This window comes from Pyrus communis, chromosome 11 (genome assembly GCF_041283825.1).
Source record: "Pyrus communis isolate YQ-2024b chromosome 11, ASM4128382v1, whole genome shotgun sequence".
In the NCBI taxonomy this organism is placed as follows: domain Eukaryota; kingdom Viridiplantae; phylum Streptophyta; class Magnoliopsida; order Rosales; family Rosaceae; genus Pyrus; species Pyrus communis.
In genome coordinates, this window is record NC_142575.1 from 22484157 (window position 1) to 22503495 (window position 19339).

Below are 19339 nucleotides of genomic sequence, written 5' to 3' on the forward strand. Positions count from 1 at the left end.
CAATGCGCTATGCTACTCCGTCGTTGGTCACCCGGGTGATCTTCGCCGTCTTCAACTGGCGACAAAGTCCTTGAGTGTTTTTCTTAGCTGCAAAGAAATATAAAATTAACGTTAACCCAAAACTAATAACAAATCCTTCTATAATTTTGGCATAACCTCCCTATAATTAAAACATTTCCCAAAACCCTGAAAATAACATAAACAATATATGTATCAAACACAATGATCACAACTGTTTAATAATAGGTTCGGAATGATGACAACAATAAACAATACACATACACACACACACACACACACACACACACACACACACACATATATAAAATAACTTTTTAATCCTTAAATGACATAACTTAACAAACTGAACCTAAAATAACAAAACTAAGTTCATCGAAATTTCTTTCTACTTTAATTACCAGCAGTGGAGGCACATCACAACTATTGGACTCTAAAAACATATAACAAAACAAGAACATATTCAATAGTAGTGATGAAAAGGATAGATCAGGCATTAAAGATAAAGGTGAAACAATGCAGAAATAACCATACTAACAAACCCATTCTATTGCATAAGAACTCAGACATTTAGCTTTTTCAACATTGTCTTCCCGCTACTCTACCATGCACAAGTTGAAATATGAACAAAAATTATACCTGATGAAAAGGCATGAGAAAAACACAACCAAGAAATGTTCCAAACAATCCATAAAGAACCGATGATAGCCACCACCCATTTTATGTCCTGAAACATGTCTCTCGCTCATTGCTAAACCAAAGGGGCTCAATCACATAGTCAACCGCCAAATAATTCGTCTAAAATCATAACAATACCTTGACCAAATACTTTTCAAACTAAGGAATTGCGGATAATATCTTGGCACAGCCGCCTTAAAACTAATAACCGTCACTAGGCAATTCTTTACTAATTTGCAATGTCATTTAGCAACCAAATTCTTATCATATTTCATATTTGGTATTCCTTATAAGGTTTCTACTTTGCCAACATCGTATGCACTGTTACAAAATATAAATACAATCCAACTACACCATTTGCATAAGTAAACAAAAATTACTTTCAAGTCATGCAAGCATATGCATTTTAACAACACAATGATATGTCCACTTTACACATTTTATTTCTACTTACCTAACTAACTAAAGATCGAACTTAGAGCAGCTGTAGCTCAAATTTTGAACAAAATTTAACTAGTAAAACTCAGAATTAAGCAGAAAAATTGAACAAACATTTTCAAAGACACATTGTTCCCTAAAAGAACTAATGACCACCCTCCTAGCATCATTAGGCAATCCAATATCATGTAGAATAGTGTATATGGAGAAATCACCAAAGCATTATAGAAAAAATAATAATAAACAGTTATCAACGTGCGGGGCATTATTAAACTTTACCTTGTTGTGACCCCGAGGCATCGGTAGTGGATGCCGATGGCGTGTATGGCGTGCGGGGGTGGCGGTGACCACGCTTGGTGCTAATAGGTAGCACCACTGATGAGGCTGATGAGGCCAGTGCCTGGGAGACCCCAGGACCAACCAAATCAACCAACATGTGGTCCATTTCTGTTGGAACAGTGGCAGCTGACGGTTGAGCCAGGGGAGGCAAACAGGGTGCAGTCGTCACCGCCTTATGACTTCTAATAAGGTTTGACATTTGCACAATTATGTGGCATATCACTCACACCAACCCCACACATAATTAAATCAAGCATTGAACCATATATATACCGTTAAACATAAAATCAACAATTAAACCATAAAAACATGTTGACCTATATGCATTTCCCCATTCAGTTAAACAACAAGAAAACAAATATATGTATGGTACTTAGAGCCAATTGGCTTGGGCAGCAACTGCCTTATGTAGGCCTCAAAATATAAACACAAACATATCCTTCACTACTTTTTCTCAAATTCATATGAGTTACCCTCCTTTCAACTGAGATTACAAATAATAATAATAAAAAATAATAAATAAATAATAATAATAATAAATAAAAATAAATAAAATAAATAATAATAATAATAAATAAAATAAAATAAACCAGAAACTGTCTCAGTTTCTCATATGTGGAGAAAATGCTTCTTAAAATCGGATCTCACAGTTTAAGTGGAAGTGTCCAAATGATGCAGCAAAATATTCACCCCCCTAAATCCTTTGTAGAAAAATAGGAGGATTCGAACGAATCTTGTCATAAGAAGGCTTAATAATAAGTTTTCCCAAAAAACAGGTTTGACATGCGATTCCTTGAATTGAACCTAAGCTTTGGGTAGTGGATGCCCGTGTGATGATTTAAGGATACAATGCATCGTTGTTCATCTAGGGTGTCCTAAACGATCATGCCAAAGTGTAATTTCGTGCACGGTCCCAATGGTAGGGTCAGCCACATAGTGGCTTTCTATAGGGCGTATGGTCATAGTATACAGATCACTCAAATACGCTCCATCTTCTCTAGAATACGCTTCTGGCCATATTCGTAGGAAGTGATGCACATAAATTCAACGTGGTAAGTGATGCACATAACTCCATTTTCTACATAGGTTTCAATGTGGTAATTATTATCTCTAATGTCCTTTAAACTAAACAAATAAAGTGCCTCATCAATGGTTAAAATTCTACCATTGGACAACATTATATGTGCCTTACCGTATCCTTCAATCAGGTTGGATGGGACTCAGAAGGTTGTCAGAGGTGCATTCTTAGGTATGAAGTTAGTAAAATAGATGTGTTCACGCAAAATAGTACGCATGGTTTCACTATCTGCTAGACAACTAACTTCATCACTAGTCATACCTAGAATGAAAATTAATTTGAATCGGTCACATGCATAAAAGTTCTAAAAATAAATATCCATTCAAAATAATTTTAAGTATTCAAGGATGGTAATTAATGAAAAACTTAATATCCAAAAACAAATCACCACAAATAATCCAAACATAAAGGAAAATTGTTCAAAATTTAACCAAAAACAAGGGGGGTTTGGCCACTAGGTGGAATTCGGCCCCAATGTCTAAATTTCAACTAGACAAAATAGTTTATGTCTAAGATTCTAATCTTCCATAGGGGTAACAACCTCTTGAAATTCAGAAACCTCCATCTTGGTACTCTGCGGATCATCCACTTGCATAAAGTTTGATTCAAACCTCTTATGATGAGAATGATATTCAGCTACAACATTCTGGGGAGTACTACAAACACGGGACCAATGGTCTTTTGAACCACGGCGATAGCACATGTCCGCATCCATGGTTTCAGGTGTTTTGCCCTTATTCTTGAAGTTTGGGGCCTTGGGGGCAAGGTTATGGCGCTTCGGGCTTGGTTTATTCCCTTGGATAGGCCTTGACTTTATTGACCTTGATAGAGTGGCTTCTAGCCTACCCTACCACGCCTATGTTGACGTTTTGGGCGTTTGTTTGTGCTACAATGTGCTTTAGGCACAGTAGTCGCCCCAATAGGTCTAGCTTGATGATTTTTCATCAATAGCTGATTCTGCTTTTCAGCGAGAAGTAAAACAAAGATAAAATTTGAAAACTTAGTGAACGCCTAAGCTCTACATTGTTGTTGTAGGACAATATTAGTAGCCGAGAATGTCAAATAGGTCTTCTTCAGGAGATCATCTTCAGTCAAGGTCTCGTTACAGAACTTGAGAAGTGATCGGATCTGACAAACTTTAGAATTATATTCATTCACAGACTTAAAGTCTTGGAAGTGCAAATGCTGCCAGTCATGTCTTGCTTCAGGCAAGAAAATGTCCTTTTGGTGATCAAAACGATAAGCCAAAAGAACCCAGAGTGTTAGTGGATCCTCCTTAACAAGGTACTAAGTTTGTAATGCATTATGAATATGTCTTTGAATGAAGATCATGGTAGTGGCTTTCTTAACTTCGCTAACTGGATTGTCCATCTCATCTTTAATGGTGAGGCACAAATTCTTTGCAGTGAGGCGGAGCTTCACATCTTGGACCCACTTGAGGTAGTTCCTTCCAAATACCTCTAAAGCGGTAAAGTCGAGTTTGTTCAAATTCGACATGTTCCTATCACAAAATAAATGGACAATAAGTGATTAGTGTAATGGAGAAGAATATCAATCCATTCACATTCACATAGGAGTAGAACATTCAGGTTCTAATAGACATGCATTCTTTTAAATTTACATGAAAAAAACTTTGGGTTTTCATGGGTGATGTTTTTAAGGAAAACTTCAGGTTTTCAAACTAGGCATGTTTCTATTATGAACTTCAGGTTCATATGTTCCTGCAGACAGACACAAATATATATACAGAAATATGCAACAATAAAAATATGCAAATAGAACTTCAGGTCTATAATTATAATTGAATTAATTATTTGGACTTCAGGCCAAATTTAAAGTGTGGGTAAAAAAAAAAAAAAAAAATATATATATATATATATATATATATATATATATATATAACCCAACGTGCCTAAAAATAGGCAATTAAATCTCGAGGCCCAAAGTAATGGGCTAAAGCCCACGGGTAGGTTGAATAGTTTGAACGTGCGGCCCAAACGCAAAATTGGGCTGGGCTACAGGCCTGAGATAGATAGGCACAGATCCACTGCTTTGTAGCATATGTGTTCCCAAGGGGGGCGCGATCAAGTATATCACAGGCTAGGTGTACCGAATCACCAGCTACGAGCTGGGATCTGATGCAATTGGGTGCAGGGAACTTGGAGAACGCTTCAGGGGTTTGGTTCTGCGGCAGTGGGGACACGGGGACACCAAAGCCATGGGCTGGTGTCGTAGGCTGAGTCCAATAGAGGCCCAATTGGGCTCTGTGATGCAAGCCGAGAGAAATGTCAAAGCCCAAAGGGCTGAAACTTTGCCGAGAAATAAGCCAAGCCCAAATGGGCTTAGGTTTTTGATCTAGACACCCCAGCTCAAGCTAGTTGAACTCGTCAGAGAAGAAGACTGGCGCCACCGTTTCAGCTGATCGTGTTATGGTGCAAAAATCACAGTGAAAGTCATGGGTACAATGACAACCCATAAAATTGAACGGAGAGTGAAACTTTCAACGTTGTAAAACCCTAGAAATTTGCGGTTTGAATTTCAAAGAAAAACATCAAATTTCAGGCAAAGACTCATCGGTGACGACTGCAGGTCAACGGGGAGGTAGCCGGAGATGGCTATGCATGGCTGCTTGCCATGCTACTCGACGGTTCAAGGGAAGTAACGCCATCTAGGTGTCGGGTTAGGGCTTAGGCCTAGAGTAGTGGCTCCAGGTTTGGGTTCTCAACTCAGGGGAAAAGAAGCTCATCGACATGGATGGGTTTTCAACGAAACCCTAAAAAAAAACTTTATCATCATTCTTTTTTTTTTTGGCAATTCTAGAATAATTCAATGCATATTCATAAAATAATTTGATGCATAAGCAGATATTTGATGCAATTCATGGCAATATCAAATTCACATAATTCAACAATTATGGATATAATGCATACACAATTTATGTAGAATCTACAATTCGAAAAAAGTAAAGTTAGGTCATGCATTATGGTAAATGTTCATGCTATTAGGGCTGCAAAAATATCGAGATAAAAACCGTTGTTTTGGAAGAACCTGATTGCAGATGATATTGGTGAACTGGTTTGATGCAGAAAGCTTCCGCATTAGATTCCTAAGCGCAACGGTAGGAGCGTGCTGATAACGTGTTGTGGCTTATATTTAACTAATAGGGGAAGGGGGCCAGCGACACAAAGAGAACATAGAGAGAGATGTGTTTGTAGGATTGTGTAGTGGAATGTATTATTCCTCCTACACAGTGTCTTTATTTATAGTAATAAGACAAAAGAAATCATTCTTCTCCATATAAGAAAGAATAACTATAATCAAATCAAATCTAGGATTTACACAATCACACTTAAATAAGAAGTTTATAACAGGTAAATACTTGTTTTGTTTTTCAACTTTAGTTTGTCCCATCATTTTAAGTGATGTCAACGTCTTAAAGTTAAAAAGATGTAAATAACACGGAGATAGAACGGGTATCTAGTTGGGTTGGTACAAAAGCGAGATATTGTTAGATATGCACCCTACAACCAATAAAATTTGGACAACTACTGATCACCACAACCATGAATATTACGTGTATAAAAAGATAAGATTTGTATCCAACGCCAGATGTTACAGATAATTTTAGAGAAAAATTTTAAGTGTGACAAACATGAGAGGTTCTTTTGTGTGACACTTGGATTACGGGCCAAGAGATGATGATGGGACCAGAAAGTAGGATTGGATTTTTGTGTTTTTTCCGTACTGTTGAAGTGGTCCGAAACCCCGAATTGAAGAATTTCTCGACAAACTGACTGATGCATGAGAGTACTACCTGTGATGCAATTTAATAATTAAATAAACACCATCACATGACGGTGTGATTGTCGCATTAAAGTTATCGGTTTGATCCAGCAAGGCCCAAGTTCATAAAACACTGTGCACGCCTCCTCCCAAGCGAACTTGACTGACCCGGCCCAATAGAAACCATATAAATAAGTCCAATCCCAAAATTATTTTTCAAAAATTTCCATCAACACAACGCAAAGCATTATGGAGGGAAAGCACTGGAGATGGAGCTCACAGCCGCGGCCGTGCGATCTGCTAAGAAAAGTCAGAGGTTAGATTTGAGGTTTCCCAATCATATCAAGATTTTAAATTCGGAATTCAGTTGTTTCGAGTAGACGCTAATTTCTAATTATCCATTTCCAATTTTTTGGGAATTTATTTGGGTGCCCAGAATTTACTCGAGCTATGGTTGAAGATCTTAGCAATGAACGGTCTCCGGAGATTATCATCGATCGCTTCAGAAATTACTGCACGAATCCCGATTCAAATTGGTTAGATCCTTAGCTTACTCTCTCGATTTTGATTGATAGTTTAGATTTTCATCTATTTTCTCAGCAACCAAACAAGCAACACAGAGTTGTTAACATTATGCTTCAGTACTCATTGATACGTTATTGCTACGTTTTTGTTTGATTAGCTATCAAAATTGTTATCGCAGCTATTGTAGCTTCGATTCACCAAAATGGCAGGAGATTCTCACGCTTCGAAGGGCAAGCCATGTGCGTAGATTAGGTAGGATACGTTGTGCTTTGCTATGGAATATTATTTTTCACCTCGAAACGCATTTTGTTATTTGTTATCAAGAATGAACAAACAAATTTATCAGAGAAGTGGTACGCCATAGAGTCGTGCATGTTATGTTTTTCTTAAGTTTACGGGGAAGGGAGGCTACCCATCCAGAGCCAGTGCATACCACAAGCCTCTTCAAGGACTTACAGAGGGGGTCTTAGCCCCTTTTTTGGTTTTCACAGATCGCCCAGCAAGAGGGATTGCTGGCTGCGGGACTCGAATCTAGGCCTTGGTCTAGCAAAGCATGTTAAGTTGTTAGACTTTCAACTTCATAAATATGTAACGCTGTCGGAAATGTGTAAGAGATTTACGTTTGTTATTGATTGATTACCTAGTTCTCCGAATCTGTGTCAGATGTTTTGCTCAAGGTTCTATTGATTGTTCAGCAACTTCTGCAAGAAAACAGACACGGGTCTAAGAGGGATATCTTTTACATGCATCCTTCTATATTTTCAGGTGATCTGAGTTATATTTTGATTTCCAGTGTTGAAGAATAATCCTTACTATATAATTTATATGATGTAGTTCGTTATGAGACCTCGAACTTGGATTATGATAAACGGAATTCTTTGCAAATTGTACATTTGACTTATCATCATGAGCAGCAAAATCGAGGCCTAATTCTTTGTGCTAAAGATGTTATGTAGAACACAGCATTTCTGTTTGGACTTGATCTTTAATAATTTGAGTTCTTGATGCGTTATTTCCACGCTCTCTCCATGTAAGTACTAATATTTTCTGCTTAATGTACAATGCAGATCAGTCAGTAGTAGACCGTGCAATCAATGACATATGTATCCTTCTGCAGTGTAGTCGCCACAATTTGAATGTGGTGGGTACTCCGATATTTTCCTCATTTAATTTCATTGCTATTTTATTTATATTAGGGGTACTGGAGCCTGTTATGTATGATTAGTATAGTGGCATTATCTAAGCTATTTGAATTACCACATGAGCTTCTAATAACTTGATAAGCTGCTCACAGTTTGTGTTATTTATTTCATGTTCCCTCCTTTTGACAGGTGTCTGTAGGAAAGGGGTACGTATGAAAATTTTCGTCGGATTTTCTAAGAAAGAAGATAATGATGTGCTTTCCTGTTTGATTTTGTATGAAAATGACCAATGCCAATAATTATTCACATTTAAATGTGTGCATTTCTGGTTTATTAGAATATTTTGTTAATCTGGAGTTGATCAACTTCCTCCCTGTGGTAGGATCAGATTTTTCATTGCGTTGATAACAATGATCACAATTCACGTATTGTCAAGTCAGAATGTTAATTGACATGCTTTATAGGTTGGTAATGGGCTGGTTAAGGTTTTCAGAAGCTGGAAACGTATTTGATTGCATAAACAGGCCAAACACAGTAAGAATGGATCTAATTTGATTTTTGTGATATTATTTTATGATATCTTCTTCATCGTCACCTTACTGTGTCTGAACTTAAAACTTTGCATCTGGTTCACATACAGGCCTTCCCTGTCCCTATTCATGTTGAAGAGGTCAAAGGTATCCAGATGGTTAAGAGAGAATATTTAAAATTTTCTGTGTTTGGAAACAACGTTATCCAATTTTGATAATGTGAAGTTTACAAATGCATTGCTAATTCTTATAGATCAACCCTAAGTGTCTAAAGAAAAAAACTCAAACCTTTAATTCTAACATGCAGATATTGTCAGTGTAGCTCGGTGCATACTTGTTGTGGAGAAAGAATCAGGTATACTCTTTTTTATAACAACCCTGACGCTTCAGCATGATAGAGCTGGATTGTGATGTGTGCTTCTATCAACAAACCATCATTTATATATCTTGTACAGTTTTTCAACGATTGGCAGATGACCAGTTTTGCAACAAAAACCATTGTATCATTATCACAGTAAGCCTACACCTTTTGCTTTGTCCATATTAACTCTCTCTGGTTCTTGCAACAGCTTTTATTAAACTTTTTTTTTATGGGTGTCTTTCTTCACAGGGACGTGGCTATCCTGATATTCCCACAAGAAGGTGAAGAGTCCCCTTCAAACTTCATATAGGGAGTGCCTTTCCTTATATGCTGTTTGCACGTTCATTTCCCTTTTGTCTATTTAGTTCTTATTAATTTCCATCATGTTTGCTAGGTTTTTGGGGCTCCTGGTGGATACTTTGCATCTCCCTATCTATTGCTTGGTAGATTGTGATCCATACGGTTTTGACATCCTCTCCATATATCGGTTTGGTTCTATGGTTAGGCTTTCTAATCAATCCATTAAATGGTTATCTACATTTTGCAAAGTTGACCAGCATGTGAACTACCTAGGAGCACTGCACATATTGAAGATTAAGAACTGAATAAGTCAATTGTTTTGTAGACTACTTGTACATTGTAATGAAGCTCAAGTTATATCAAATTAACGCACTCCCATTGTTATGTAAGCAAATGGCCTATGATGCAAAATTTCTACGCGTCCCCAAGGTACTCTGGCTTGGAGCCTTCCCTTCGGACTCAGAGAAGTATAGTCTTCCACAACGGTGCCTCCTTCCTTTGACAGCAGAAGGTGAGAGATATGGCGCTTTACATTGGCATTCTTTTGTTTGCAACCTTCCCGAGGTTCCTTATAATCATGTCAGACAGGAGGAAAACGGAGGCAATGCTACTTCGATGCTACTTACAAAGAGAAGCACCACAGTGGAGGTAAGACTCTGTTGTCTTTCTTGTTTCATCTTTGTACGAGTGGATTAAACAACATTCGATAGGTTTACTCTTTTCTGACGATAGATTGGAGCTACAGTTGATGCTGGAAAGAGGAGTGAAGTTTGAATTAGAAGCGTTGTCTGTGCACGAAATTAACTTTTTGTCGGAGGTGTACATACCATCTAAAATTCAAGGTGGAGTCCACATCTAACACCATCTAAGCTTGTATTGCTTAGCTTGTAGGGTAAAAGAAATGTGAGGATTATTTCTGCAGAGCATAATCAGCAGTTGCATTTCAAAACATTGTTAAGTGAACAAACAATGATCCGAAAACACAAAACTCGAATGCCTCAATAATTAGCGATGTAATTCCTTTATGATTATGGTGCGTTATCGCTTTTACCTTTTTACTTCAAATAGCAGCATCTGATAGTTCTACATCCCTGGAAACTGACTCGTAACTAGTTCTTCTTTATAAACGTCATTTAACTGCACCCGGAGTCCCTGTTCTTGGCGGGGCTAAAATCCTACTTCGGCTTTTGGACGTGATCCTGCAGAAACAGGATTTTGGACAGATTGCAAGGCATTGTGTTTAATTTGGTGAAATGTGATGAACCTTGTGAGTACCAATGTGTTGAAACTCCAATGGTTTTAGGTAAACTAATACGTTGTATTTGTTAGAATATAATATTGTAAATCTTAGTTAGTTAGTTAGAGACATTGCTCTCTCTATATATACATCATTGTAATAACTTCTTGAGTAAGAAATCAATATAACAGATTCTGCAATTCATCTCTCTAAATCCTCTTCTCTCTCTCTCTCCCCCTCTCTAGTTCTTGAAACCTTAATCATTTCTCAATCTCTCTCTACATTAACATGGTATCAGAGCCATTAAAGCTTGATCAGCTTCTTTGATCCTTTCTTTTGCTTATGCTACATGAAATTCTTTCTTCTTCTGTCTTGTGGGTATATCAAGATTACCCAGTTCTTCATTCTTCGCTCTAAAAGGTTGTGCACACCAAGTGTTTGAGTCTTTTCCTCAGACAGATTTCTCTACAATTTTTCCGAAATGGTAACTGCGAATCAACTTCAAATCTTGCAATCACCAATCACTGGATTGATTTCATCTGTTTCCATGTCTGTTACTACGAAACTGGATGAGACCAACTATCTACAATGGCATTTTCAGATGCAGTTGATGCTTGAAGTCCATGGAATTATCGGGTTCGTTGACGGATCAAATCTCTGTCCTGCTCAGTTTTCTTCTAGTTCTTCAAGAGATTCAGAGGTAACATCTGGTACTTCATCTTCTAGAACTGAAACTGATGAGTACAAAGTCTGGAAAATGCATGATCATTCCTTGATGTTGTTACTTACTGCAACACTTTCTTCATCCGCTATTTCCTATGTGATTGGTAGCAAGAGTTCTCAAGAGATGTGGGTTCGTCTTCAAAACCAGTTTTTCTTACCAAGTACAAAAACTAGTATAATCAAATTACAAACTGATCTTTACACCATTAAGAAGGGATCAAATTCAATTTCCCAGTATCTTCAAAGAATTAAAGAAGCAAGGGATGGACTTTCTATTCTTGGTGTCATTTTTGCTGATGAAGACTTTGTGATCATTGCATTGAATGGACTCCCTCCAAAATACAACACATTTAAATGTGTACTCAGAGGGCGTGAGAGTATCATTTCACTAAAGGATTTTCGTGCACAATTGCTCGCTAAGGAAGCCATTGTGGATTGTGTTCTTGTTGAATGTGAGACAAAAGGTTCTTTCTTTCCTCTCTTTAGCTCTCAATTTCATGTTGGCTTCAATGGTGGTTATTATGCTCAATCCAATTTTAGTTCATGCCAGTCAAGCTATGGTAATAATGTTGATAGTTATAATGGAATTCTTGGCTCACCTTCATCTCTATATCCTAGTTCCCTGCCACCTGAAATTACTACATGTCAAATTTGTTCACATAAGGATCATCTTGCTGCCCATTGTTCTACTCAAACTACCAACTCATCTATCACACAAGATCCAAACTTGCACGATCAGCTTCAAGTGTCTGATTCAATGGAGTCAATTAAGAATGACTCTGTTATGGTCAATTCTTTCTCTCATTACCTTGAATCTTCCCTGCCACTTAATTCCACAACAGGAGCTTCTATCAGTGCTCCAAAGCAGAACGATTGTGATAAACCAATTATAATGAAAACCGAGGAGCAGCCAGCTAGTTCTGTTGGTGCAGAAAGTTCACAAACTAGCGGATCAACTAAATTACCAACATCTTGTGAATCAACCCAGTTACTAGAAGTGCAAGGACTGTCTATACTGCATTTTTCGACTAGGCTCCATCTGTTACATCAGTTTGCTCAGGTTCTTGCAGACCTGTTACAGGGAAAGTACAATGCAAAACTATTTTTAGACTCGTTTTTGGTTCAACTTGTTGTTTTGGCCATATGGGAGAAATCTATTCAAATTGATGCACATGAGTTCAGAGGATCTTATGTATTTCGCTTATGCAATGTTGGAGGTATATTTGATATTCAAGTAGGATACCATATGGGCATTTGTGATAAGGGTGGCGGCACCAGGTCTGTTGATTTGGCTATTATGGTACACATGATATAGCATCAACCTCACTCTCCAATTGTAAGGAATACTGCACTAATGTTCTTTGACAATCTGACTGCTTCAACCTCATGATTGGGTGCCCCAATCTTGAGTTTGAGGGGGGATGTTAGAATATAGTATTGTAAACCTTAGTTAGTTAGTTAGTTAGTTAGAGACATTGCTCTCTCTATATATACATCATTGTAATAACTTCTTGAGTAAGAAATCAATATAACAGATTCTGCAATTCATCTCTCTAAATCCTCTTCTCTCTCTCTCCCCCTCTCTAGTTCTTGAAACCTTAATCATTTCTCAATCTCTCTCTACATTAACAGTATTTAAGGTTTTAGGTTTGGCTAAACCACCATCACTCGAAATAAAAATAATAATAATTATATTCTCACCATAGAAATTTACTACAATTCTATGTTCATAAATTGTCACATAAGATGATATAAAACTAAAGTATATTTAAGTGGTAGGAATATCATTATTATTTTTACACGCATTGTTTATATTGTTTACATGAGAGAAACTCTCTTGAAACGTGGATCAATAAATTGATTCCAAGAAAGTTTCCAGCCATATGTATAAAATAAATTAGAATTAGGATTTTAGCTTATGTACTAAAAGAGCATATTGCTTTAATTAATCTGACTACACCTAGGTCTTCTTATTTAGTGTGCGACATTAAAAAATGGCCAATGATACTATTTTTTGGCAAGTGATATTCCTCTTCACTTAAAAATAAGAAGGTCTTAGGTTCAAATCTTGGGAATGGCGAATTCGATACCAAATTAGGTTGCCTATTATGTGAGCTAGTTGAACTCTCCATTTTTCTTAGTCTAAAATATATCGTTGTGCTAAAAAAAAAGAATAAATTAAAGGGTTTTTATCACAAATGGTCCTTGAAATTGATTCACCTCATCAAGATGGTCATTGAAATTGAAAATCAATCAATGTAGTCCTTAAAAATAGATATTGCAAATTAATGTGCTCCTTTCGTCACAATTCTGTTTAAATATTGCCACGTGGATTAAAAATATTTAAATAATTAAAAATAAAATTATTTTTGAATAATTAAAAACTAAAAAAAAAAAATTGATGATCTTGGAACTCTTCCACTTCCAGACAGGAAAAAGAGCCAGCGGCCCGATTCCAATTCCATTGAAAGGTTATCCATGATATTTACTCTTTTTAAACATTCTCTTTACTAAACTTACAAACTCTTCACCCTCTGTTGTCTTGAGCAGCGGGGATGAAGCTGAGCTGGAATTCATGATTCTCATAGGAGGGTACGTAAAGAAACGAAATTTCTTCTGCGACCGATGTGAACAAAGATTGAATAGTTACCAATGAACCGGGAACCGATGGGTATGAAAACTAAGCTGAGAGAGAGATGACAGAGACATAAAGACTGTTCGACACCATACGACGATTCGGTCGGAGACTGATCGGAAAGTGCAGCAGCGGGGAAATCCCGACGACGGGTCTTGCTCCTCGGTGTGGAGGAAGCCACCCAGCTCGGAGTAGGAGCAGCCCTTCTGGACGAAGAGTAACCGCTTTCTCTTCTCCTGGAAATTGTAATTGAAGGAACCGAATTTTGCTGCCATTGTTGTCGAGGCAGTCGAGCTCCGTAGAATTCCCAAATCATTTATTTTAGTTTTTAATTATTCAAAAATAAAATATATTTTTTATTATTTTAATATTTTAATCTACATGATAATATTTAATTGAACTTATAAGATCCAATTACATGTCACATCAGCACATAACAGAATTTTTAACGAAATTATGACGAAATGACCGATTTACAATGTCTATTTGTAGAGACTATATTAATTGATTTTCAATTTCAATTATCATATTGATAGAACAAGTTAGTTTTAAAAATTATTTGTGATAAAAATTCTAAATTAAATTACTCTTTTTATTCTTTATGTTAATATTTTTCTTCTTAGTTAATTTGACTTGATTTATACAAAAATTGACTTTTGTAATTTGTGACGAATGTACCATGACAACTGTACGCCAACATTCACACTTAAATCTCTCAATCCGAATTAAGAAGCAAATTTCGAATATTAAAATTACGTGACTGTATTAGGCAGCCATCCAATATCACGTGTGTTTTTTTTACCTCTTCTGCAAGCTTTTACTTTTTCCAGAGGTGAAATTTTAGAAACAGTAATTTCACAACTGGAAATAATATTTCCCGTTCGGATCAAAATTACATGGAATATTCGGGATGAGAGATTTTTATGAAATTGATCCGGAATGTAACAGCCAAAATACAACTATAAAATATGTAAATTCATAAGTAATTATCTTTTAAAAAATAATGTATATAAACGAGACAAAAATAAGTCACACTGTCAGTGCAAGAAAACACCATCCAGAAGAGCTACCAAGAAATTTTATCAGAAGCTCGGATGAATTCTTCTGTTGCACAAATGGTAAGAATATAATACTCTCAATACTATATCTTCGTAATTTTTGTTAACAAGACGATATTTTAAGTTACTTTAATTTATGGAATGGAAGTTTGAACTAACTAATTCGCATATATATGTTATCTTCATTTGTTTTTAATTGTGATTTTTTATTTTATCTTAGCATATCACTTGGTTTAACTTGATATGAATTTCATTGTTTTGCAGAGTTGTGTTCTGAAAGTAAATATCAATTGCGAGGCATGCAGGAACAAGATCTATGATGTCTTGCAGAATATTTATGGTATATATTTTCCAATGTTTTGCCTCTTTGTTTTTTTAGAAAAGAAAATATAATATTCCTACTGCATACCTTTTATTTATTTCATTTATTTTACTATGTCTTTGTGAAATTTAGGTGTGTATAAAATTAACATAGATGCAGAGGGAGGAACGGTAAAAATTTCAAGGAAAGTAATTCCAAGTACACTTTTAATGGTGTTGGAAGGGTCAGGAAAACATGCAGAAGTAAAAAGTGTTACGTTCGATGGTGACGTCAAGGACGATTGGGGTGGGGGCTACGATTATTTTGGAGCTGGATATGGATATAACCCTTATGGGGTGGTGCCACCCCCACCTTATCACTATCCGCCGTATGGAGGGTATGACTACCACTGGAATGATCCCAGTCCTCTCATAATGATGACATTGCCAACCCTGCCGCAGCCACCACCGCAATTGCCACCGCCTTCGTCATCGTCATCGGTACCACAACAGTCTCAGCCACCGGCGCCAGTACAATTACAATCACAATCAGTGCCACCACAGTAGCCAAAAACACCGGCACCACCAAATCAGGCGCCACCACCACCGCCACCAGCAGCCAATGTTGCACAGACAATAGGAAAACCAACGGATAAGAAATAGAAGTGTTGTATCATGTAGGGTGCTGCATCAAGTGTGGGGTTGCTAGAGCGCTTATTGTTTATTCAGTATCTAATTAATTTCCTGATAATTATATCATGTAAATTCTGAATTAATTTTTTTCTCCCCTTATAATTTCATGATTAAAGAATTTTGGTTTAAATGTTAAAGAAATTAGGTGTGGATATTGTATTAGCAAAAGAATGCAATGATTTGTGACACAACTGAGGTTACGGGTAAAAAAATTTATGAGTAATCACTCTTAAAATGAATTCTGATACACCATAAGCGTAGATTTTTAATTGAGTAATATTATGATAACATGATCAAAACATATACACCTACTAAAAATGCATTATTCACCGCATGCTCACTATTTTCAATGAAAATCACTCTGCTAATATGCTCTTTCAAATTTGCGTCAATCATTATTAAATTTCAAATAATGTGACAAAATTTCATATATTCAAACTTAAGATCGCTCTAAGCACATTATTTGTTACTAAAGAGTTAAATCATAATATACCCATCGAAAATAACTTGGGACTTAGTCGGCAGCTAGCAATGCTGTGTATTATTGTAGTACATATTAGTTAAAAGAAGTGTTATTGACACTTTAAAAATCTCATTCTACATTTCTCACAAGTGTATTTTTCTTTTCAAATATAGAAAGTTTGGGGTGTAGAATGAGATTTTTAGAGTACCAATAACAATTCTCTTAGTTAATCATTATTTGCCGACACGACAATTAGATACTTACAAGTAAATGATTCATCTACTGAATCTCCAAACTCTTTTGAGGTTTGGTGTAATGGGATTTGCAACTTGAGAAGATTGTAATTTGTGGAGCAAATTTATGTGCAAGTATACATCACTGCATTCAACAACATTGAATTGTCGATTAGTTACACATCAGTTTCACTAGCTAGCTATTTGATACTACAGTCAGTATATCATTGCAGTACTGGATCTAGGTGGATGGTTCAGATTTTTTTAGGGCAAATCAATCTTTAATGAATCCAGTAGCAAGTTGTGCAAACTGAATTGATATGACACAATTTCAGTTGTCGTAAATGAATTTATTCTCAATTTATTCAAGTGTATGTTATTGTTCTTTGAAGAATGCTGTAGTCAATCATTTACGCGCATGTTATTGTTTTTCTCCTATCATCAATAGTTGCAATTCATGCATTCATATGCACGTAAACGACTGACTATAATATTCTTCAAAAATCAATAATCCGGCACAAACACTTGTTCCTTACTCAAACCTAATGTCATTATTTGTGCTTGGGAATCAAGAGTAATGAAATATGTATATTTTGTTTTTGTTTAGAAACAAATGAAGCAATCTCGGGTGAATATTGGAATTCACTTATTCCGGTATATATCCATCATTAGCCCCCACCCACCAAATCCTAGAGGGGTCTCTTCATTGAGTGGCGTATAGAATATGAGAATCCAACAGGTCAAATCAATTTGAAATTAACTTCAATTTGAAGGAAGGAGGGAAGGACACATTTATCATTTATGGAGAACCTACATGTTTTGTGGTGTAAATATTCTCAGGTAAGGGGTGAAAATGAAAGCTCAAAGTTTCCAACCACACAAGTGTAAAGACCTTAAGGATTCATCATCCACCTGTGTACCAATACATACAACACTCGTAAGAGACAGATTCAGTCCCTTTCAAAAATTAAAACAAAATTTCTGTCATTTGAGTTTTTGACACGTAAGAAAATTAAAACCGATAATGTTATTTGGGATGTCAAGAAATCGGATGATCGAAACATGGGGAATATGTTATTGCTTTCACTCCCTGATAACTGACAAGGAATGTAGGTGAGTCATCTTCTGGCCATTAAAATACTCGCATATCTTCGGTTGTATTTTTATTTTTTTTTTACTTTATCTTTCTCGTCAGATGAATGACTCACACGAAATATTTTGTCCGTAGGCCATGACGTGTTAGTCTTCGTTTTGTCCACATAGTTGCTGCAAGATGATTACAGTTCTGAAATGGATTACTCATTCTGGGGAAGTGAATCTTGTATTTTGATGATTTATTTTTTTTGACTGCATGAATAAATAGCACGTGTAATGAACTCTTCTGTTTCTGGAATTCTCTTCCATGTTTCTGAGTATATAGGATAACACTGAAAAAGGGTAGGAGTATCTTGCAGCATAATTTCTTTACGGCAAGGGTTACCTATATAGGCTATAATATTCCAAAATTCTATTTGTTATTCTATTTCTTTTTGGCCACTTTAGTACTGCCTTTCTGTGCTAATTTTACCTTTCCACTAATGTTCCATTTGGGAAAATAAGGGTGATTAAATGGCAGAATCCAATTATTTCAAGATGCAAAGAATTACTTGGCAAACGGGTTGTGTTCATCGTATTTATGTCGTTTTTGTGTCATACTCGTTATCTTAACAAATTGTGTCATGTCAGACCCATTATCTTAACGGGTGACGCAATAACGATCTGATCCGTTAAGCTAACGAGTGACCCGAAATCTTTTTTATCTTCATATCGTTTTGTGCCGAATTAATGGGTTGTAAAATAAATTGACAGGCCTAAGAATTACTTGGATTTTGTGGCCTACACTAATAACGGCGTTCTTAAGAACATTAGCTTTTGGATAGACATGGTTCCATGAAACTGAAGTAAAATCATTTGCAACCTAGAGAATGTCTTCAAGGATGGCATGAAGTCTCCAGAGAGTATTGCACTTGCTCATGATGGAATCAATGACTAAGACCTGGTTTGGTACTGAGGTGATTCTGAAAAAAGCTGGTATCAAAAAAAGCTGGGAGCTGTTTTTGTGTTTGGTAAACATTCAGCTTCAGTTTTTTTTCACAGTTTTTGGTGAAAAAAAGCCAAAAACAAGAAGCTGCAAAACCCAGCTTTGAAAAATCGGTTTTTTTTCACATCTGTTTTACATAAAAGTTTACCAAACACTATAATACTATTTTTTTTTTCAAAAGTACTTTTACAAAAAAGTTTACCAAACACTCAGCTGCTTTATTTCACAGCCGTTTATTCTCACAGCACAGCAGAATTAGTATTTTTTCAAAGCACAACAATACCAAACCAGCCCTAACTTGGTGTGACTCTCAATAAGAACATCCTTGAACCCCTTGGTGCCCTTATTTTTGTCCATGAATTCTCCTTTAGCTTATTCAATTTTAAGTCTACGACTAAAAACAAGAAAGACTAAAAATAAGAAAAGAGTGCAAGAGGAGAATATGGGGTGCGAAAATAATTTCCCTATCTCTAAGAAGTTAATTACATAATTTGTCAGTTTGCACCTAATAGAAAGATTTTAAGTCAATGGGGTCAACCACAAATGAGCCGTCTGATATCATAACTTTAAATACCTCGGTACTAGACAAGTTTAGTTAATTGTCCATGTATCTAATGTTCCAAAAAGCTGGAAGCAGTCGTTTTAAGTCTAATGCATGGAGAACTCATATTTTAATGACATGAGAGCACATGCATCATTGTGCTTGACACGGATAATTTTATTTG

General features: G+C 36.2%; 2 protein-coding genes across 3 annotated transcripts; both read left to right on the forward strand.

Moving 5' to 3' along the window:
* Positions 1–6422: 6422 nt before the first annotated feature.
* Positions 6423–14109, forward strand: LOC137743785 (meiotic recombination protein SPO11-1). 2 transcript variants are annotated; one of them, XM_088678962.1, is made up of 15 exons: positions 6423–6650; positions 6771–6870; positions 7038–7111; positions 7523–7624; positions 7927–8000; positions 8191–8207; positions 8466–8535; positions 8642–8678; positions 8839–8886; positions 8987–9045; positions 9142–9173; positions 9287–9392; positions 9583–9703; positions 9777–9840; positions 13703–14109. In XM_088678962.1, the coding sequence occupies exons 1-15, from the start codon at positions 6584–6586 to the stop codon at positions 13806–13808; spliced, it is 1077 nt and encodes a 358-aa protein (XP_088535088.1). In that variant the 5' UTR covers positions 6423–6583; the 3' UTR covers positions 13809–14109. The 2 variants fall into 2 exon arrangements, with proteins under 2 accessions (XP_088535088.1, XP_068339825.1); XM_068483724.2 differs by lacking the exon at positions 13703–14109 and adding an exon at positions 9925–10217 and having other exon boundaries at positions 6496–6650.
* A 772-nt stretch (positions 14110–14881) lies between these two features.
* LOC148693098 (uncharacterized) lies at positions 14882–15712 on the forward strand. The gene is made up of 3 exons (XM_088678963.1): positions 14882–14905; positions 15110–15185; positions 15300–15712. Exons 1-3 carry the CDS (start codon positions 14882–14884, stop codon positions 15710–15712), a joined length of 513 nt encoding a protein of 170 aa, XP_088535089.1.
* Positions 15713–19339: the final 3627 nt, after the last annotated feature.